The 21575-nt window shown below is 42.2% G+C and overlaps 1 protein-coding gene across 5 annotated transcripts in view; it reads right to left on the bottom strand.

Moving 5' to 3' along the window:
* Nucleotides 1–3050: 3050 nt before the first annotated feature.
* Nucleotides 3051–21575, bottom strand: part of sptbn2 (spectrin, beta, non-erythrocytic 2) — a 41199-nt gene continuing 22674 nt past the window's right edge. For 3 of the 5 annotated variants that reach the window (XM_061701826.1, XM_061701824.1, XM_061701825.1), the window contains 37 exons: nucleotides 19533–19684; nucleotides 19196–19369; nucleotides 19000–19091; nucleotides 18777–18857; nucleotides 17937–18052; nucleotides 17609–17721; nucleotides 17302–17489; nucleotides 17069–17186; nucleotides 16790–16948; nucleotides 16401–16703; nucleotides 15240–15393; nucleotides 14735–15129; nucleotides 14362–14625; nucleotides 14070–14281; nucleotides 12401–12538; nucleotides 12101–12320; nucleotides 11495–12031; nucleotides 10862–11064; nucleotides 10692–10782; nucleotides 10432–10578; nucleotides 10060–10323; nucleotides 9714–9938; nucleotides 9541–9630; nucleotides 9104–9382; nucleotides 8880–9010; nucleotides 8587–8791; nucleotides 8131–8505; nucleotides 7786–8030; nucleotides 7565–7703; nucleotides 7407–7491; nucleotides 7084–7280; nucleotides 6845–6978; nucleotides 6673–6748; nucleotides 5143–5315; nucleotides 4882–5055; nucleotides 4035–4077; nucleotides 3051–3935 (listed from right to left, as the gene is read on the bottom strand). In XM_061701826.1, the coding sequence (XP_061557810.1) occupies nucleotides 3723–3935; nucleotides 4035–4077; nucleotides 4882–5055; nucleotides 5143–5315; nucleotides 6673–6748; nucleotides 6845–6978; nucleotides 7084–7280; nucleotides 7407–7491; nucleotides 7565–7703; nucleotides 7786–8030; nucleotides 8131–8505; nucleotides 8587–8791; nucleotides 8880–9010; nucleotides 9104–9382; nucleotides 9541–9630; nucleotides 9714–9938; nucleotides 10060–10323; nucleotides 10432–10578; nucleotides 10692–10782; nucleotides 10862–11064; nucleotides 11495–12031; nucleotides 12101–12320; nucleotides 12401–12538; nucleotides 14070–14281; nucleotides 14362–14625; nucleotides 14735–15129; nucleotides 15240–15393; nucleotides 16401–16703; nucleotides 16790–16948; nucleotides 17069–17186; nucleotides 17302–17489; nucleotides 17609–17721; nucleotides 17937–18052; nucleotides 18777–18857; nucleotides 19000–19091; nucleotides 19196–19369; nucleotides 19533–19684 (6905 nt within the window). In that variant the 3' untranslated portion in view covers nucleotides 3051–3722. Of the gene's footprint in view, nucleotides 3936–4034; nucleotides 4078–4881; nucleotides 5056–5142; nucleotides 5316–6045; nucleotides 6124–6672; nucleotides 6749–6844; nucleotides 6979–7083; nucleotides 7281–7406; nucleotides 7492–7564; nucleotides 7704–7785; nucleotides 8031–8130; nucleotides 8506–8586; nucleotides 8792–8879; nucleotides 9011–9103; nucleotides 9383–9540; nucleotides 9631–9713; nucleotides 9939–10059; nucleotides 10324–10431; nucleotides 10579–10691; nucleotides 10783–10861; nucleotides 11065–11494; nucleotides 12032–12100; nucleotides 12321–12400; nucleotides 12539–14069; nucleotides 14282–14361; nucleotides 14626–14734; nucleotides 15130–15239; nucleotides 15394–16400; nucleotides 16704–16789; nucleotides 16949–17068; nucleotides 17187–17301; nucleotides 17490–17608; nucleotides 17722–17936; nucleotides 18053–18776; nucleotides 18858–18999; nucleotides 19092–19195; nucleotides 19370–19532; nucleotides 19685–21575 lie in introns of all 5 variants that reach the window. The other 2 variants (XM_061701822.1, XM_061701823.1) reach the window with 1 other exon arrangement.

The raw sequence follows: 21575 nt of genomic DNA, 5'->3' as shown, positions 1-21575 counted from the left end.
TTTGTGGACGATTGCAGGAGGAAGGGAGCTCTTCTTGTGTATTTACTTAGAAAATATTTATTTTTATATATTTATTTATTTTATTGTTATTATTATATTATTACTAAGTTGCCACCAGATGGTGGCAAAGCAATGCAGTTATTGATTTGGCCTGAGCATATAAACAGCGAAGTGACGAAGTTTTCAGCAAATATCAGAGGACAGGATCCCCCAAAAATTCATAAATAGGTGAATTCACAAATATGCAGGGGTTCACTGTATACAAAACAGTGTACGTATTGTAGTGTGTGTACATGTCTAGTTGGGTGGAGTGTGGCGTTGGCAAATCTGCGTACGAGTGACTTGGTGAGAGCTGTGTTCGACAGCAGCTTTTGCATAAGTGTGCTCACTGCGTTTTGGTGTTTTACCAGCGCTCAGAATTAGACGCCGACTGTGGACTGCCTCTCCTTTCCTACTTGTGAGGGAATTATAGTAAGTATATTATAAAAACTTGTTTAAAAAACATTTGCTTAAAAACATTTTATAGTGGTATACTGTACAATGCTGTTTCCCAACCTTGAGCCAAGGCACATTTTACATTTAAAAAAAATAAATCTCAAAATGTCTAAAAAAATGTACATACTGAAATAATGATGATCCTGTCTCAATTTATACATTTACATACTTAGTTGGAAATTTGGGCGTGTTTAGTTGAACACAAAGCTATTATTCTGCTGGATTAATGGCAACTGGTGGAAACACAGGTTCATTGCACCTTCTACTATCTAGTAAATGTTTTAGAGAATTGTTTTGTCTGTCACAATACGTCACTGGCAGAAATAGATGAACAAGGACACGTTATTTGCAGTAAGGACAGTCAAGACAAATATTTAACTGTTTATTTCCCCCATTAATGCACCAAAATACCGCAGTTCATAATTTATATCTCCAAAAAGCAGCAATTTTTTTGATTAAACCAGATTTTATTATTCCTAATATTGTAACTGTAGATATACAAGTCAACAAACATTTCTGGAATTGTAATGAAAATGCTCCACGGCACACTGACACCATGTGGAAGGGTCTGCTATTACAGACACGTACCTGAAAAATTGACAGCAATTACATTGTTTTTTTTTTTTTTTTTTTGCAATAAGTGGCATTAGTCACAGTAGTAGTAATATAAACATCAGTAGCAACAATGATCAAAATAGCAATTAATAATAGTAGTGTTATTAACAACTACATAAGGAAGAAAACGGACATTGTCAAAAGCAAAGAGAAAATGAAAGATTCATCCAATGCTGCAAGACAATCCACTGGATGAAAAATGACCAGTTCCAACTCGACTGCAAATACCCTGCCTTCTTCTACAAAATAGAAATCACATTTTTTCCCAGTCCTTTACCCCCCCCCCCCCCCCCCTCCCACTTCTATGAAACAGTTCATACATCAAAGCTGTTCTTCATTCCGAACTTTATTTTCGCAAGTACTCTCGAACGCAACCAATTTTCCGTTCTTGTCAAAGCTCCTGAGGGGGGTTGCACACGCTTCAAGCACGCAGTGCAGTATTTTGTGTGAGAGAGCACTTGTTTGTTTTTTGCTTCCATGTCCAATTTGAAAGTGGATTCATTTACATTCAAATGAGTTGAAGAACGTGAGACAATACTCTGCGTGACCTTTGTAACTGCTTCCTCAGACTGCAGACCAAAGTGGATGTTTGGTCACCCTGTACTCGGATCGGCGCAATGGTCGTACTGATTCCACATTCATCATTCGGAACTAGAAAATAAGGCCAACCATTACAGTTTAAACCAGTGCAACCATTATGTACTGTCATTTTACATCTCCCTCTGTGAGTGTCATTGTAATCAGCATGTAATGGATGACTATTAACAGATTACCTGTAACATAACCCACTCAAACCTTCCAGTTTAGAATGATCAAGTTACCTCTTGTTGAATTTTGGCAGTTAGAAAAGGCAAATTGACACCTGGACGAAAGTGACGACAGTTATGTGTTTATAGAAAAATGCTCTACTACCTCACGGAACACCGTTGATCATTCACAGCAATTTGAGGACTCCTAACAGAATGCCTAACATGTTTTTCATAGACTTGAGCTACCTTACTTCTAGTTATTACAGATGCCAATTACATAACATTGTTCTCCCACCTTGATAATGAAGCAGTCCTATGTTCCACACAGATGGGCTGTGATGGTGATACACAAAGATAAACCTACAGTATAATCATGCCACAAAGCACAAATATAATTTTAGAGGATTCAAAACCTGTCCCTATTTGACAGGACACTAATGTTTTGGCGCACCATTGGGCATCTTGTACCAACGTATATAGTCCGTAGCCCAATTAGATCACATTAGAACATTCTTATCTCCGAAAGGTGGAAAGCTTAGTTTGAAAAGTGTTTGCTTGGAGGTTAGGTAGGTTTGTGAATGAGGGTCAGGGGTATCTTTTCAAGTAAGGCGGTACTCATATAGGCGGTACATATATTCTGCTTCCCTGCATCACATCCAGACCAGTCATGACACCTGTGATTGGCCAGCTCCCGGCCATCCAGCTACACGTCTGCCAAATCAAATGTGCTTCTGCTTTTTGTCTAACAGCTCCCAAATGCCAGAGTGATGATTGAAACAGAAGTCAAAGAAACCTCCTTGGTCATGTCAGCTTACAAATAAAAAATAGAAGTAAACAAAAAGCATTTATCTCCAGAAAGAATTCCTGTAATCTTTTTGTATTTGTGTTCCATTTTCAGCTACATTAGAGTGCCAAAATGTAGCATCCATCAGGCTATTATTTGAGGAGGAGTAATATTGACGTGCAAAATCCACATCACCACAACTCACGCACACACACGCACGCACTAGAAAAACTAATTTTCTCTGCTTTGTACAGATGAAGGAAAGGAAAAACAAAATCACAAATCAAGCAGAAAATATCACTTCAATGATAATCAATTCAGGCAAATTTAGCAATAAAAAAAATCTAACTACTTATTAAATATATAAATTCCCCAATTCAGTTTGTGTTCACTTACTGCACACTGCTAAAATTAAATGAGCTTTATTAAAAAAAAATTTATAATAATAATCAAGTACCGTCATTCCTAAAACAAATTAATAATAATAATACATACAAGGATAAGCCCAACATTCTCCACTAGTTTTACTTTGTTTCTCGCCACAACATGGATAATCAAATCAATTAGTTTTCTTCAAACCAGCAATAGCAAAAGATAAATAATAATCACAATAGCATTAATATTGGTCAGGTTAATAACAGCTCAAAAGCAGAATAGAGGGTCTGTGGCGAAACGATAAGAAGAGCTTTCATCAATCGGGGAGTCACACAGCAGGAGCACAGCTCAAACAATGAAGGAGAACCTCTTTAGTGGACAAGAGTTGAACGGGACCACCCCATCTCCTTTCTTCGCTCCTCAAACAACGTGCTTGTGTTACAGTAATTACTGTATGTGGTGTCTCTGGATGAGCGTTTCCGTGGTTGAGATGCACTTAGTTGAGAAATACTGGTGAACCAAGAAGAAAGCGACAGATAAAACCAGAGGAAAAAAAGAAAGAGGACATTTTCTGTAGCTGTCGAAATACAGTGCGCCGCTAGGCTGCACTGAGACCAGTGTGTTGTTTGGACTTCTACGTCTGCCTCGTTCAGTTTGTGGATCAATTGAACGCGTTGGTTCCATCCATGATTTTGACAAACGTCCTATTTTTTCTTGCCAAAGAAGCTGAACCTCTTCTCCCGATCCTTATCTTTTCCGTCTTTATTGCGCATGGTCACACCTCCAGTATCGACTGTGCCAGGGGAGATGGGGGGCATGGTCATAGCACGGTTGAGGACCCGCGGACCTCCAGGTGAGTCTCTTGATCCCGATGGAATGGAACTGAGGATGGCGCTTATCCAGGAGCTCATTTCCGCCTTGAAGTGGACAAAGACATTTTTATCAACCGATTCAAAGCTCACACATTACATATTTAGAAAGTAGCGTATCTGTTTTAAGACTTCAATACGTCTTACCTCATCCTTTGCTTGGAACAGGTACTCCTTTCCATCTCCTAGCCTGAAAGCACATCATTCACAAGGTCAGTTCACTAGAAAGTCAAGAAATTATGCTTTCTTTCGATTTTGCTCATTTCTTGGTTTTAAATATTATCTTATAATTAGAATATCTCAATATTGTTCCCCTGTACATTGTCCGCTACATCACCAATTTTGGGAATTTCTGTGGAACATATTTACTTGTTTATCACGGAAATCCATCCTGCTATATCGCAGAAATCTGCGGATTAAAGTGCTATGGAGAGCCAAAGTCACCAATGTCCTTTTCAGCTGTTTATTGAACTACGGTCGAATGGTAATACACAAACACAATGACAAATATATTTGATGTTGAAAAAGGGTGTAAAAAAGGTTTTCTTATGTGGGCTCTCTCTATCGCAGGTTTTCATCTATAGCGGGTGGATTTGCAACGAAACCCCCACTTTGAATGGGGTTCATTGTGCATTTAATTGCAATGTATTTGCTCTTATAGTGGCTGGGGGTGTTTATTTAGTTTATTGCAGAGTGTACTTACTGCACTATTAGGTGTAAGAAAGGCTTTATATACAACTGCATGAGTTACAATATCAAATATTTTAATATTGTGTTATCTTTCATAAATACATGTACTAATAATAAGGATTTTTTTTGCACTATAACCATTTATTCGATATGTTTTATTACACCTCCATCAGTCACTCAAGGCTAGATCTCCATCACTTACATTCTCAACATTTTTCGAGACACAACTCAGTAGTTTTTTCCCTCTAAAAGGCCACTGTTTGAGAAGATACATTAAAAAGGATAAAGCTAATTATCAACTCACCGTAGCTTGAAAACATGTTTCCTCTTCTTATAGTCATGTGCGATCTCACAAACAGCCTCTCCAAGGCTGATTGGGACCTCTCCGTGGTATGGAATCCCATTAGTAGCGCTCTTGCCATCTTTGTAGAAACCGAGACTTCCTTTTCTTAGGACACAGTATACATTCTGCCATGACCTGTGAGATGATAAAAATGCAATTAGAACCGTATACGTAAACCAAAAAAACGATTCTGTTTCGTTGACTTGAATATACATGTATTACCTGGTAGCTGCCTTCTTACTGTGCGACTCCATCTCTTGTTTTCGACAGAGTATACCCTCCATGGTGTCCGGGTCAGACTCGGCTCCACCTCTGCCCGGTAACGTGGCCGACGGCTCGAGGCGTGAGGACGCTAAGCCGCTGTCTCGACCTGGTCCGTTTTCTGACTCTGAGCCCTATGATTCAGAGCAGAACATGAGTAGAGGTGGAGGTGGAGAAGCAGAATGTTGATGGAGGAAGTGAGGAGCAAAGCAGCTATTCAGAGGCTGACGTGGAAAGGTCGAATGACAGTCGCTTCAAGTATATCATTTCGTCAGTTCAACAGGTCCGTATAATTACACATTATCACAGCACTGTATGAATAATTGCACATTTACAGTCACTTGTACAGACATATAATTAGACATATAATTACATATAGACATTAGACATATAGTTACATTATAGCCACCCTTCCTGGAAACGTATATGCCACACTGATCATCCTGTAAATACTTCAGAAATTATACATCTGACGCCCAGAATAATCTTTTTTGGTATCTTTTATTGAGTGTATGGTGATAGCCAAGTATCGGAGTAGCGAAGGCAACTGCAGCACATAGGGATGGACTAGTACAAACTATATATATAAATTCAACAATGACCACCACATATACAACTCTACAGTCACTCCTGTCCTGGTCAATATGAGCACATATATAAGAGCATATGTATACTTGAACAATGAACACCATCTGTCCATGAATCTGCATCATGCCTTGGAGCGCAGCCGGCAAACAGAGGCCATGAATAAATGATTTTACTGGACATGATAGACAACGTGATGGTTGTGACAGGGAGCAATGATGCTGCAGTTGACCAGGAGCTGAGCAGAGACTACAAAGCTGACCAAGTCTTGGTACTCACACGCTCCGGGTGCTTTGGTTTACACACACGCTTAGCCTCTGATTTCGATCCCACTGACAATGATAGCGATAGCGACCGCTGGTAAAAACGCAACAGGACATTGTTAAATCGTGTCAACTATAAAAGCCTTTCTTCACTAATAAAGAAATTCTTGTTTTCATCCTGTTTCATCTGCAGACTTAAAAAAGGTGATGTTTTCTTTCCACAATAGTCTGTGTGGATTCAACATAGCGGTCCTCTGGAACTAAACATAGATGACGATGTTGATGTGGGTTCCTCCCCGCTTAAAACAATGTGCGTATCTGACAAGGGACAATGCTGATAAGTCGTGTAGGCAAGGTGAAGACACGCATACACTCACAAACAGTACAGTTATACAATATGTTTGAATGACACATTTAGAATTTAGACTGAATTTAGGATACAAATGAAGCAGGATTTATTGACAAAATATTTTTTGGATTCAAAATGTAATATTTCTGATCACTTGCCAGTTATAAAGTACAGTATTGTCATCTCACTGCAAAAAGGATGAAACTTTGTTTCTTTTAAAATTGAATTTGAATCGCCAAAAGTCTGGACCCATGATCATGAAAAAACAAAACAAAAACAAAAACAATCTCTCACCTGTGACGTGTCATTGTCACTGTGTACTCCATTCACAGACACCGACTGATTCAGTGTTGTCTGGTCTAGACTGGTTCTGTGTTTGATAAAGAGATAACGCATATTACCAAACACAATGTTGACACTGTGGACCCACAGCTTTATGCTGGATAAAAATCAACCTTTGGTTTACCTGGCCGCAGAGTCATGCACTTGACTTTCTACCTCCGACTGCACCTGCACCACTTCCTCTACCGTGGCTGGTGTGGGGGGCCGTCGTGCCCTCTCCTCTTCCTCTCGCCGCCTCTGAATATCCTGCTCCTCCAGCTGAATAATAGGACCTCAGTTGTCATATCTGAACTCAAGCCCTCGAGACTGAGGATTAAAGAGTCATGCTTACATCACAATTGTATTTGTATTCAGTCTACTCACTGTAGTAAGCTTCTCCAACTGGACAAAACGCTCTTCCCAGGAAGCAGCAAGTTTCTCAAAGGCCTCGTGGCGCTTTATTAGACTTTCCACCTCGTCTACATTGGAGCCTAGGTCTGCTGTCCGCACAAGAGGTTCTTGCCCAGCCAACCAAGACTCTGCGACATAGGCATCCCGTCCAAACTGCAATACTTCCAGCACTGAGAAGCAAGGAAAAGAGTGAGAGTAAGTTTTACACTCGTGCAACACTATTATCTGGTAACTGAAGCAAATGGCACCTTGAATGTGCCCTCTTATTCACAGTATAATATGATGCGGTTACATACTAATTTGTAAATAGTCCATCTTGTCCTGCCAATTTTTGTTGATCTTGTCTCTCTTTTCTTGTAACTGACCGAGCTTTTCCCGGATCTGAAAATGATGACGTGATGAGCGATGACATAATTTTTATTGTAATAGGCTAATCAGAGCAAGAGAAAATGACCTCATCAGTGGCATAGTGATTATTGTTGATGAGCGTGTTTCCCATGTCAATACAGGCTGTGAAGCTGTCTGCTCGGGTCTCAATCTCCGACTTGATGTCTTGATGATTAGCAATGACCAGGTCTGCAGAAGATACATCCCTGCAAGAAAACAATGAGAAGTAAGGTACAAGCAATTAACACACTTAATACGGCACATTTTGCAGTACCATTATGTACTAACCTGGGGCTGTCATGTGCATCAATCTGCAGGTTGACCCCATCCATCCAGAGCATGAGGTCTCGCACCATGTTGAAGAAGCGGAACTTTTCCACGGTGTCGAGGAGGAGTACCCTGCGGGACTCACCGGCCTCAAGAAGACCCTGCCAAGCAGAGCTCACAGCATGTTCACTCCGGTTAATGTCATCAGCTTTCTCTCCAGCGTAAGCCTTTTGCAGCCTTGCGGCATCATCTTGCACCTGGTTCACCTTGGGGTAAAAAGGGAAGATAGAGAGATGAATTCTTCCACTCACAAACCCTTTTTAGAAGCTCTGTATCCATATAGGAGACATTTAATCAACCGATTACCTGTCCACTGAGGGCCTGAATGTCATTTTCAAAAGTATTGTGCTGTCTGTGTAGATGCTGGACAGTGTTTAAATCTCGGCCGAGGTCAGACGGTAGCGCCTCCCGCTTCTCCTTGACGCGCCCAAGAACCTCCATGGCATCCTGATGGAAGCGGTGCAATTCATAGGAGGCTGCCAACATCTGTGTGCGTGTGTCAATCAGTTCCAGCAGGTCGGCCCAGGCCTCGTTTAGGCCATCTTTCCACTCGGCGACACTGGCGTTCTCCGGGTGACCAGATTCAATGAGGTCGTCTGCCAGTCCATTTACGCCATCTACACGCTCTTGGCCAATTGTGCTAGTGTCACGAGCAAACTCACGAAACCTGTCTCTCAGCATCTGTGGAAAGAAAAATAATGAATTCAGCGCCATTTCCCAGAGCACCGTATCAGGGTATGCCGGGGGTGGAATAAAACTTACTGTGACATGCTCATAGTCCTGTCCTAGTTCATGGGAGCCAGCCACCACCTCCCTTTCTGCGATCCACTGTTCCAAATCATCCACCTCCCGCTTTAACTGGGTCAGACGAAGTCTCTCCTGAAGCCTCCCACGGCGCTCCTCTGCGAGGTCTTTCAACCCAGCGTACAACTTGTCGACTTGTGCTTGTCGTAATGTGATTCTGTCACTGTCAAATTGAACATATACCATGCCAATTAGTGGTTTGGAATGTACTCTTTAAAGATTTGTGAAGAAGAGTTTATGCATTCGCTAACCTCTCTGGATGTTCGCTGGTCACCATTAATCGGCTGCTATTGGCTAACTGGTGAATGGTCTGGGCGTAGTCTTCAAGTGCTTGTTCCAGAGTTTGGTGCTTTTTAACCATCACTAGAGCACTCTGTTCATCCTGAGAGGCAAACAATGATGATGACTTTAGATAAAACTGAGAATGTGGCAAATGGCAATAAGTCAATCCTAGCCCTGATTCATCTAGGCTTACCTTTGCCTTTTCTTCCGACATCATGTGCAACTCCTGCTCTCCCATCCAGGCCTCTGCCTCCGCCGCATCAGCATAGAACTGCTGGGCTCGATTGGCCTCTACTAGACGAGCATGACGTTTGTCGGTCTCGCCAATCAGCTGGTCCCAAAGTTCTTTCAGCTCAACAAGTCGCTCCTCAAGAACAGACTGCCGCTCCTTGTCTACCTGGCTTTGAGTCTTTCCTCGTTTGTGGATGTCATCAATTCGGGGTTGATGTCCCTGGATCTCCTTTTGCAATGTCTGATGTAGAAACAAAGAACATGATCAGTTTGTACCCATTTGTATAGATGCTAGACTCTGCTCAGATCGCAATTATGGCCAGAAGGTAGCACCTCCCGCTCTCTTTATACCAACCTCCACCTTCCTGCATTATAGGATAAAAAATACACTCAAAATACCTGGTTCTTCTTGATAAGTAGCTGTACTGTAGGAAGATCTTTTCCGTGGTCTGTAGAGGTTGCCAAAGGCATCCTCTCTTTCACCCACAACTATGGGAAAAAGATTGAAGTCAATTATAAAAAAGTAGAAACATTGTGATATCATAATAAAAGTTTATCATAATTAAACCCACGATTTCGTCTTCCAGGTCTCTGTTGAACTGGTGGGCCTCTTTGGAGGCAAGGAGCCGCTGTCTCCTCTGGCTAAGAGGCTCCTGAAGGCTGGAAAAGCTGTCTGTGACACGCCTTTGTTGACCATCTACCTCAGCAAGTCCAGCATCTTCCTGAGACAAAGCTAAGGCTTGAGACTGCAGTGACTGCACCTCCTTCTCCCTGACCTCCATCTGGTGCTCCAGCATCTACACAGGGAGAAAACAGTGCAAGACAATCAATCATTTAACAGACACGACCAACATGCAATTAGTCACAACAGAATTTTTATTTGTCAGTAACAAGATATTATTCTTTGCTGAGGCCTACCTGATGCTTCTTGAGCAGGATGTTGACACTGGTCAGATCCTTGCCATAATCATCACTATGCAGCTGACCCTCAAGGTTCTTCACCCAGCCGTCCAGAGCACAGCAGCTCTGTGTGAACAACTCTGCCCGATTGGCATCAAACAAGCACTGGGCTTTGGTGCGGGTGGTGCTCTCTAACTCCTCCCACTGACGCTGTAGGTCCTCGAGGGTTTGCTGAACAACAGGTTTCAACTCTGGCTTCTCTGCCACAAGAGCCTGGCCCTCCTGTTATAAAGAGCCCAAAAACACAAGCATTAGAATAACTAGTGATGCCATTTCCCTGTGTAGTTTTAGATGACAAAATAATAACTATTATCATAAAAACAGTCACACCTTATCGATTTTGTCTAACCAGTCTTTGTTTGAGGCCAGTTCTGCCATGAAGGCCTGGTGTTTCTGCCACTTGCTGTGAAGATTTCGAGCCTCATCATATGACATGTCTTGAGCTGTCAGCATTTTCTCATTGATCCATAATGTGAGCTACAGTAAGGAAAACAGATCTCAGACAACAGCCTTCTTAGGTATCATGTGATTGACAAAATGTCAAAATAGTTGGGGATATTTTTTAATCACGATTGATGCGCTATTTGTACCTCCTGTCCATCTTGGAGGAAGTGTTGCAGTTCACGGTTATCCTTAAGTTTTGCCAGCAATTCACTGGCAGCATTCTTATTCTTGAGATGCCTGTTCAAAGTGAATGAGAAAGTTAAAATGTGACATCTTCACATGTAGAAAATGGTGTCTGTTTTAAATATGCTCCAACCTTTCCTGAATAGAATCCACTTTCTCTTGGATCTTATCAGAGTTTGCATTGCCATCGTTAATGAGGCGCCGTCCCGCCTCCACAACACCAGTTATCTTCTCCTCGCTGGCATCTGTGGTGGTGAGGAAATCTTCATATTTCTTAATGGCCTCGTCCGCTCCCTGGAGACTTGTCGGCATTTCTGTGTGGGATAATACATACTCCTACAAAGACAAGAAAAGAATGTTCTTGAACACATTTATTCAGTGATTCTTCACAATGTCCTGAAGTATGAAATTAGTAAAAAATTTGGACACAAAGAAAGAATTTTAGATTTAGAGTTTAGATTTTCTTTTTTCTGTCCAGGTTTATCTGCCTTATTAGCTACCTTTGACACATGAAAGAACATACTTTCTATCAAAGTGCAATACTGGCAGTGCTAAGCAGTTCTTTTGTTACTTTTACTTTCAATGTAACCAAGTTATTTTGTAGCTCAATCATGACTGCAACACAGTGGTACTCTGCTTCGCACACCAGCAGGAAGCCTGGTGTTTGCTTATAACTAGCTTGGACTGTACCCTTTAGATATTTTTAGAATAATTGTGGTCATGGCTCTCTGGAAGAAACCTTAGTTCTGTAGTCCCTTTTCCTAACCTGGCTGTTGAGGAAGGCCTCCGCCTGCTTTGCATCTCTTAAGAACGTCTGGAAGTCGAATGCTTGGGCCAAAAGACTTTGGCGGTTCTCCCACATTTGACGCAGCTCATGCCAGCCAGTATCCAGCGCCTGGAGCCTTTGAGCCAAGAACATGTGTTGTGCATCTGTTTGACCTTGGGTCACCTCCTCACCGACCACTCGCATTTTTTCATAGTCCTCCTTATAGTTATCCACCTCATTTTTTATATTCTCATGCTGGGCGAGCAAACTCTCAGCCTCAGGCAGAGAGGTGGGACTGTCCTCTGAGGCCACAGCTGTCTGGGTGCGGGATAGCCACGACTGGAAGTCATCTAGATCCCGGAGGAAGCCCTGCAGCTTGCTGGCCTCTCCCAGTGACTCTTCACGCCGTTTCATGGTAGAGTTCAACTCCTCCCACACTTCCTGTATTCCTGCCAGGCGATCTTGAATCTCCCCTGCTTGATCTGGATGTTCCTCGGCCAGTTTTTCTGCCTCCTCTCTCAGGTCATCTAATTTTCCCTGTACAGATACAAACAATATTTTTAACGCTCTCATTGTTCCATACCCTACCCAGAAGTTACTCCATACCTGAATAGCTTCTAGGTCTCGCTCCATGCCTGTGAGTTTGCGCTGTAGTGCCATCACTCCAGTCAGATCATTTCCCAAGCTCTGAGTAGATTCAATTACTTTGGTCTTTTCCTTCATCCACGTTTGGATCTCATTACATTCCAGGTGGTAGTTTTGGATATTAAGGGCTGACTCCAGGCCTTGTTTCTTTTGACCAGTCAGATTCTGGAATTCTTTCCACCTAAGGATGATACCGGAGGTATTTTTTTATATCATGTTGTATTTAGCTGGGTCATTACCACCATCATTTGCATCTCTAACCTGTTGTTCAGACGGTCACATGTCTGGTGGATTTGGTCTTTGTTGCAGTTGTCAGAGGTTAACAGCTGCTCAGCCACCTTGTTCACATCGGTGACACTGGTCCCTACGTTGTTCATTTCAGGTTCCAGTGTTTCAAACCTGCAGCCACACAGAAACTAAATTTGTAATCTGTACTACATTTGAATTTGATCAGTGGTGAGCCATCAGCAAGGCCTTCTTTCCTGGCCTAAACACTATCAGAGGGTCTGAACTACTATTACAACCTCAGTTATGTTTTTTCCATGAAATTGTATTCATTTGTTTCACATTTCATATATTCTTGGCTGCACTGCTTCCAGTAGTGAATGCGGATGTTGGATTTTTTTTGTTTTTGTCTAATCAGATTTCAACCTCTATGTGCTGCTATGTCAATAAAATCTGCCCAGGGCCTTCAGAATCAGTAGTGCTGGCCAATGTACCTTAAAGTATATTGGGGCCATGGGAGTATTTCTTTAACCGATTGGTTTAAGCTAACTGGCCCACAATAATGTCAGCATTTTTCCATCCTCTGATAGAATATTCAGAGCAAGCCAAGTTCGACGACAAAGCACGTCTGTCGCGATCTACACACATTAACACATTTAATAATCAGCATCTCTGGTGAGTATGATGTATTGAATTAATTTGTTTGTCATGTTATTCGATTAATATTGATTTTGAACCGCTCCAGATAAAGTATATTGATTAATATAAAGCACGTCTGTCGCGATCTACACACATTAACACATTTAATAATCAGCATCTCTGGTCAGTATGATGTATTGAATTTATTTTTTTGTCATGTTATTTGATTAATATTGATTTTGAACCGCTCCAGATAAAGTATATTGATTAATATAAAGCACGTCTGTCGCGATCTACACACATTAACACATTTAATAATCAGCATCTCTGGTGAGTATGATGTATTGAATTAATTTTTTTGTCATGTTATTTGATTAATATTGATTTTGAACCGCTCCAGAATAAAGTATATTGATTAATATAAAGCACGTCTGTCGCGATCTACACACATTAACACATTTAATAATCAGCATCTCTGGTGAGTATGATGTATTGAATTAATTTTTTTGTCATGTTATTCGATTAATATTGATTTTGAACCGCTCCAGATAAAGTATATTGATTAATATAAAGCACGTCTGTCGCGATCTACACACATTAACACATTTAATAATCAGCATCTCTGGTGAGTATGATGTATTGAATAAAACATTTTGTCACGTTATTTGATTAATATTGATTTTGAACCGCTCCAGATAAAGTACGTGGCACAGGTGTGTGATGAGTTATTGCGTTTTTGTATAGCATTGATGGTTTCTATAATTGTGATGTGACGGTTGTGGTATTAAGAGGTGGATTAAGTCTGGTAGCTGCCCACTGAAGGCCCAGGTAACAAATGCATGGCCCATCATGGCATTTGATAAAATAACTAAGCTGCAGAATACACAATTTAGAATTAGATTTTTGGTCAGCTGTACCTTGTTTAAAATGCAAAGAAGATTGAGCATATTCTATAATTGCTGTGTTTTATTGTAATGTGTGGCATTGTTGTTTGTGTGAGCTAATTACTTGGCATTTGTCACGAACAATTGTGGCATCTTTTCACATTGTTTACTTCGAAACTGACCTCTGCTGCACCACTTCCAAGTCTTCAAGTTTGGTCGGGATCTCCATGCCATGTAACCACTTTTCTTTTTCTTCCACCCAGAGTTGGCAGGCACCTGCCTCACTGAACATGCGATAAAGTGCTAAAGCACCTTCCAAGGCCTGGCGCCGAGACACTGACAGAGATTGTAGCTCTTTGTAGCGCCGCTCAATAGCAGGTAGCCGGCCCTCCACCTACATTGACAATAAAATATAACTAAGTATGACAGTCAGACAGCATGATTTGAGATGCATAGACAACAAAGCATGCATACCTCAGGGAAATTAGCACAGGTTTGTGGCAGTGCTTGGTTCTGCTCATGCAGGGATTCAATGAGAGGTTGATGGCTCTTGATTTCCTCCTCAATTTCCCTCTGCTTGCGAGCTAGAGTTTGGGTGGAGAACTCGTCGTGACCCACGTCCTGACTAGAGACCTGTCTGAGTGTTTCCATTAGCCAAGCATCCATGTCATTAGCATCCGTTAGGAACTGATGCAGGGCCACTGAGTCTTTAAGCTTCTGTTCTCTCAATTTTGTCGTCTGGGAAAAAGAAACAGCAAGAAATCAAACAAAACTCATTTATTAGATTTTTCTTTTTTACTGGGCCATAACTGTCAAACACTTTTAAAGAATGTTGATCACCACCCACCTCCTCCAGATGTGTCCACTGTGCACGAATATCTTTCATATTTTCTGTGATCTCTGGGGCTCCAAAGTTTCCCTCGTTCACCAAAGCTTCCCCCGCAGCAATGCTGTTACTCAACGGGCCATAGCGGGCTGCCATCTCATCCCTGAAAGCCTCGTGTTTACTGAGCAGATGAAGGGCAGAAGTGAGGTCACGGCCACACTCTCCGCTGGTCAGGATCTGCTCCTGCTCTCTGATCCAGGCTGCCTCCTCCCCCAAGTCCCACAGGAACTGCCATAGGCGACGAGAGTCCTCCAGGCGTTCTCTGCGTTGTCCAGCAAGCTGCCCAAGCTCCTCATAGGCTTGGCCTAGCAAGTCGACCTTTTCACTAACCAGTCCTGGCTCGCATGGTTTGTAGACTGGCAATTAGAAGGGCAAGGAACATATGCCACTGTCAACTTCTAGTGAAAGTAAGTCTTACTGAACAGAAAATGTAAAGAGAATGTGCTAACAATTGTTTAACCCTCACCTTGGTCATAAGAAGTGAAACGTTTAGCAGCTCCCTGCACTGCTTTGATTCTCTCTGCCTGAGCAGAAATATCAGCCTCTACTAGAGTGTGTTTCTGAAGCAGGTCCAAAACATCATGCAAATGTTTGCCACTGTCTTGGCACTGCAGACGACTCTACACACAGAAATAGAAACAAAAAAAACATTCAGTGGTACAAAATAAGGAGTGCGCTTCCAATAATCACAGTCACTCTAAGTCAGGGGTGTCAAACTCAAATTCACGGTGGGCCAAAATAAAAAATTGGTACAACGTCGCGGGCCAAACTCAATATTTAATGAAAAATCACTGCAATGTGCATGTTTCCCTTCGCTGCAGAAATGTAGTGTTAAAGTTCATCATATGACAATAGACAAACATTTTGCTTAAACACTGAATCTGGAAGAAACAAACTTTAATATTATAAACACGAGAAATCAAATTTGCGATAAAAGACATTGGTATGTGTTTGTTATTTCGTATTTAAATAGATAACATTAATTATTCTGTCTCTCCATCTTCAATTTATCTATCTCCAACTGCCTTTCTTTTTGATGTAAATCTTTCTTCAAAGGCCAACAACAAAACAACCCAAAAAAATAAGAATGTCCTTCAATAAAAATCCAAACTTCAAACAATTAACAGTCCCTGCCTAGGAGTTGATAAAGGGCATTCACAAAAAAAAAAACAATTCAATGATGTTCTATTCTTTGTTCCAGCCACGTTGCTCCACACACGACAAGCAGGTCTGTCTTTTACTTTAGTGAACAGACAATCTGCCTCCCACCTGTCTTGGAAGTGAACCGTTTTCCATCTTTCGTTTGGCCATTTTTGGGACGGGGAAGCGTAAATTTGCTCGAGGAGACCGGTAGCATAGTTGCTAACGACTGCAACAGAAAGGGAAGGGGCGCTCGCCGGTCTAGACTGATGGGCCAACACACAAGCAAAGCATTCTGGGATTTGTAATATTAGAGTCGCATGTGCTATATACTGGCGGGCCAGCTCTAATACACATTTGATATGGTCTTGCGGGCTAAATATAATTACATCGTGGGCCAAATTTGGCCCCTGGGCCTGAGTTTGACATATATGTCCGAGGTGCATCCTGGTTCATTGGCTGTGTGTGTAAAATGCTGCTTCAGTACCTTCATCTCAGCCATCCAGTCCATGATGTAACGCATCTCTTCAAACAGCCTCTGTAGGTCTCGATGGGCATTGAGTCGTTCTCTGCGTGCAACCAGAAGCTCCTTGAGGTATTCCCAGAGACGAAGCACATTGTCCCTTCTTGCAAGCACACGTCGCACATCATGGTATCCCTCTGCCTCCAGCTCTTTGGCAACAGCCTCAACTGCAGCCACACGCTCCCAATATGCACCAATGTCTGTCTCAATCGCCTCGTGTTTACGAGTGGCAGCTTCCACCGCTCCCAAGTCAGTTCCAAAATTGTCCTGATAGCAAAAGTAATCCAATGAGATTTCCCAACAAATGTATGCTGCGTTTTTAATGTGGCTATAGGGAGATTCCAAAGAATCACCTGAGACACCAACCGCTGATTCTCACTCAGCCATGTTTCCCGCATAGCAGCTTTGCGGTCAAAACGTGCTGCAAGCATCTCGAGCTTTTCTTGGCGAATCAGTTCATTTCTGAGTGCCAGCTCACGTTCATGCTCTGCCTTTTCAAGTCGCTCCCATGCCTGCGCATGGAAATAAGGCAATTATTAAGGCAATAAGGAAATTATTCAGGAAATAAGCACCACACACTACTACTAGGACTACTTGATACATGTATCAATCTATTGTGGATAAATCAACACCTTGTTGATGTCAGAGATTAGTTTTCCCTCTCTTGGCGTGTAAACTTTCTGGTTGTTTGCTCTCATCTTGCTCTGGATAGTAAAGAGGAGAACCTCTAAGTTTCCTTTCTCTGTGAATCTGTGGTGACAAACAATCTGTGTTAAAAAAAACTATACAATACATATTAATGAAACAGAACAACAAGATGAATCACTGTTATACTGATTTAAAACAAATGCTTTCTGTGACTTACTTGGGTGGTTTCTCCACAGTGCGGTAAGAATTAAATGCCTGGAGCTGATTCTGCACAGCGCTGAGTGAGTTAGCTAGCTGCCGATCATTCAGAGTCACTATCGTCTGCTCGATCCACTCCAGCAGCTCTGAGGCCAAGGTCTCATACTTGTCTATCAGCTGATCAGCCTCAATGGCATAGTCAAGAACCTGCAAGCGAGATCTAAGGGTTAAAGCAACTGGCCAAGCAAATAGCAACGAAACACTCACTGTATATTTATGATTCATATCAATGTATGTTCAGTATATTAATTCACAGGGCAGCTAACCTTGCCAATACGTTTGCCCTCCACTGCTAGCGCTTTCATCTTTGAGAAGTAATGGTAGTAGGTTGCCACATAGGTAATGATGGACTTCTCATCCGGCTGATCAACATTAACATCTGGGGGAGGACAAAAAAAATAGTGTGTGTTTTAAATTATTTTGGAAGTACATTGTTCGTTACTGATGTGACGCACTGCCATCTACACTATAATTGATCTTGGTAATCCATGAATCAGTCCCTGGAATTACACCACTAAGGTTTAGTGGAAAGATGCGCTGCAGTTACAAGTTACATAAGGCTTTGTGTGTTTGTAGTGGGCTTTACCCACTCACCTTCTGGGTCCAGCAGCTTAGTGAGGCCCAGCTCCTTCTCAGCCACATTGAAAGCATTCTGGAGATTGTAGTGAGCGTTGGACCTTTTCAGGGTGTCAAATTCAATCAGGTCGGGTCTGGAGAGGCCCGAAAACAATTATTATTTTAATTGGAACAAACTGCAGGGGGAGGCAGAATTGAAAGGCGTCATCACCTTATTATGATAAAGAATTCAACCTTGAAATAAATGTTACAATCTATAAAAAAGTGATTAGTCTCTCATGATAAGACCAGGAAATAGAAAATAAACCAATTGAAGCAGGGGACTACCTATACAATCAATCATGTGCTGCCTCCTCTATACCTTGAACAGTTATGTTAATGGTAGTGTCATGGCTTATATACTGTAGATATCCTTCAGTAGCTGCACTGAGAGCAATGTTAACCTTCAATAACATTTAACCACTGTATCATTGCTGAGTCTAAGCTTGAGATATCACAGGCTTTCATGTACATACAGTTTAACAAGCTATTCAAACAGCACTATCACCGACTGGATGTGCAAATGACTTACCAAGAATGGCTCTACATAAATTGTAAAATAAGTGGGTTATTATTCCTGTGATCTAGGTCATCTCACTCCTAGTTTTATTTTTATCTTCAGCCATCCTACAGACTAAGAAGACCTGAATAAAAACACCACTGAGAAGATCCAGTGATACAGGTAAAAAAAAAAAAAAAAAAAGTGGACACCACCAAAATCTTACTTTGAAAAGACTTCTATTCAAAAGGACCAACAATGGCTAGTTTCATTGCACATGCCAATGTAGTAAGCAGCATCAAGTACAAGAAGTCAATGACCTGTGTTTGTGTACGATGGCATTGAACGCTAGACCATCTCTCCAGCTGGTAGTGAAGTTGTGGATGTTGACATTGGGGTAGCTGTGAGGCCAGGACAGAGGTGATAAATCATTAACTTGACACACAGATTGAGCAGAAACTAATTTAGGAGTGTGTTGAATAGCATAAAGAGCCAAATACATCTTAAACATATTATGACTCTTCTCTCCAGCCGATTTCTCACCCGGCAGTTTTCATTTGGCACCACAAGAGAAGGGCATCTTTTGCGGATTTCTTCTCTTTGTTGTCCTCTGTCTCGACGCTGATGTCCTGAATCTGTGGCCACATCATTCATTCATTTAAGATGATACCCACATAACCCAACACTTGATTACAGTATGAGATGGAAATGTGCATTTTGGCATATGGAGACTTATTACCTGGAAGCGAAGAATTATGGTCCAGATGAGCCCCAGGGTAAGACGGTGATTTCCATCCACAATATCATGTGATCCCATGTTTTCTAGATGGACCTTTTGCTCTTTGAGGAATTGCAGGGCTTTATCAACATTTTCTAAGCAGTGGATACGCATGCGGCCTTTAGTGGGCTTTGGCTGTTAAGCGAGAGAGGCAAAGAAGATCCAGATTGTAAATGCCAGTAGAGAAATAAAGTCACGCATAAAGATGATGAAATGAAGCACATGTGTCCTTCCTCATAACCTTTGGTGCTAGGAGGGGGACAGAGATTGATTTTTTTTTTTTTTGTAAGATACTGACCAGCTGTTCTCCTGAGAGCACTTCCAGCAGGCGGATAAGCATGCGGCCATCACGCAGGTCCGTGTACAGGTCACTGATGCGACAAGTGACTCGGCCTAAGTGAGAGTTCACCCATTTGGTGAAGGTCTTCTTCTGTACAGCTTCACGCTCATCTGAAAAGGAAAGACAAGGAGAGAGAAAGGTTTTTAAATCAAGTACCATGAAAAATAAAACCACATTGCAACAATTCCCCCCCCCCAAAAAGAAATTAATAGAATCTACAACTTTAAACCTCAGCAAGCAGACCTTAGGTCCAGTCCATTTTACAAACCCCAATTCCAATGAAATTGGGCTGTTGGGTAAAACGTAAATAAAAACAATTGTATTCTGTTTTTTGAAAAATGCAGCACTATGGGGGGCACAAGCCAGTGCAAACTGTAGGCCGGTCTCCAGCCCGGATAAATGCAGAGGGTTGCGTCAGGAAGGGCATCCGCCTTAAAACTTTGCCAAACAAATATGAGCGTTCATCCAAAGAATTCCATACCGGCTCAGTCATGGGCCGGGTTAACAACGTCCGCCACCGGCGCAGTCAACCTGCAGGGCACCGTTGGAAATTCGGCTACTGTGGGTCGAAGTCGAAGAAGAAGAAGAGGTGGAAAGCGGGTTCTTCGCCAGAAAGAGAAGAAGAGAGCACAGAGCCTAGAACTGAATGTGGAGACTTTGAATGTTGGGACAATCTCGGGAGTTGGTTGACATGATGATTAGGAGAAAGGTTGATATAGTGTGTGTTCAGGAGACCAGGTGGAAAGGCAGTAAGGCTAGAAGTTTAGGGGCAGGGCTTAAATTATTTTACCACGGTGTAGATGGGAAGAGAAATGGAGTCGGGGTTATTTTCAAAGAAGAGTTGGCTAAGAATGTCTTAGAGGTGAAAAGAGTAGCAGATCGAGTGATGAGGCTGAAACTTGAAATTGAGAGTGTTATGTATAATGTGATTAGTGGGTATGCCCCACAGGTAGGATGTGACCTAGAGGTGAAGGAGAAATTTTGGAAGGAGCTCGACGAAGTAGTTCTGAGCATCCCAGACAGAGAGTCATGATTGGTGCAGATTGTAATGGACATGTTGGTGAAGGAAATAGGGGTGGTGAAGAAGTGATGGACAGAAGAGAGAATTTGCGAGCAACAGTATGGTTTCATGCCTAGAAAGAGGACCACAGATGCATTATTTGCCTTGAGGATGTTGATGGAAAAGTACCGAGAAGGTCAGAAGGAGCTACATTGTGTCTTTGTAGATCTAGAGAAAGCCTATGACAGAGTACACAGAGACGAACTGTGGTACTCCATGCAGAAGTCTGGAGTGGCAGAGAAGTATGTTAGAATAATACAGGACATGTATGAGGGCAGCAGAACAGTGGTGAGGTGTGTTGTAGGTGTGACAGACGACTGTTTGCAGTGGTGATGGATAGGCTGACAGATGAGGTTAGAATGGAATCCCTGTGGACCATGACGTTTGCAGATGACATTGTGATCTGCAGTGAAAGCAGGGCGCAGGTGCAGGAACAGTTAGAAAGATGGAGGCATGCACTGGAAAGCAGAGGAATGAAGATTCGCCGAAGTAAGACAGAATATATGTGCACGAATGAGAGGGGTGGTTGGGGGGAGAGTGAGGCTACAGGGAGAAGAGATAGCAAGGGTGGAGGACTTTAGATACTTGGGGTCAACCAACCAGAGCAATGTTGAGTGTGGTCAGGAAGTGAAGAAATGGGTCCAAGCAGGTTGGAACAGGTGGAGGAAAGTGTCAGGTGTGTTATGTGACAGAAGAGTCTTTGCGAGGCAAAGTTTATAAAACAGTGGTGAGGCCAGCCATGATGTACGGATTAGAAACAGTGGCACTGAAGAGACAACAGGAAGCAGAGCAAATGAAGATGTTGAGATTCACTCACAGAGTGACCAGGTTGGATAAAATTAGAAATGAGCTCATCAGAGGGACAGCCAAGGTTCGATGTTTTGGAGACAAAGTTAGAAAGAGCAGACTTCGATGGAGATTCTATTGGAGAGGGAAATAGT

The sequence above is a fragment of the Phycodurus eques genome, chromosome 17 (genome assembly GCF_024500275.1).
Source record: "Phycodurus eques isolate BA_2022a chromosome 17, UOR_Pequ_1.1, whole genome shotgun sequence".
NCBI classification, from domain to species: domain Eukaryota; kingdom Metazoa; phylum Chordata; class Actinopteri; order Syngnathiformes; family Syngnathidae; genus Phycodurus; species Phycodurus eques.
This window is presented reverse-complemented; position numbering and strand designations above follow the sequence as displayed.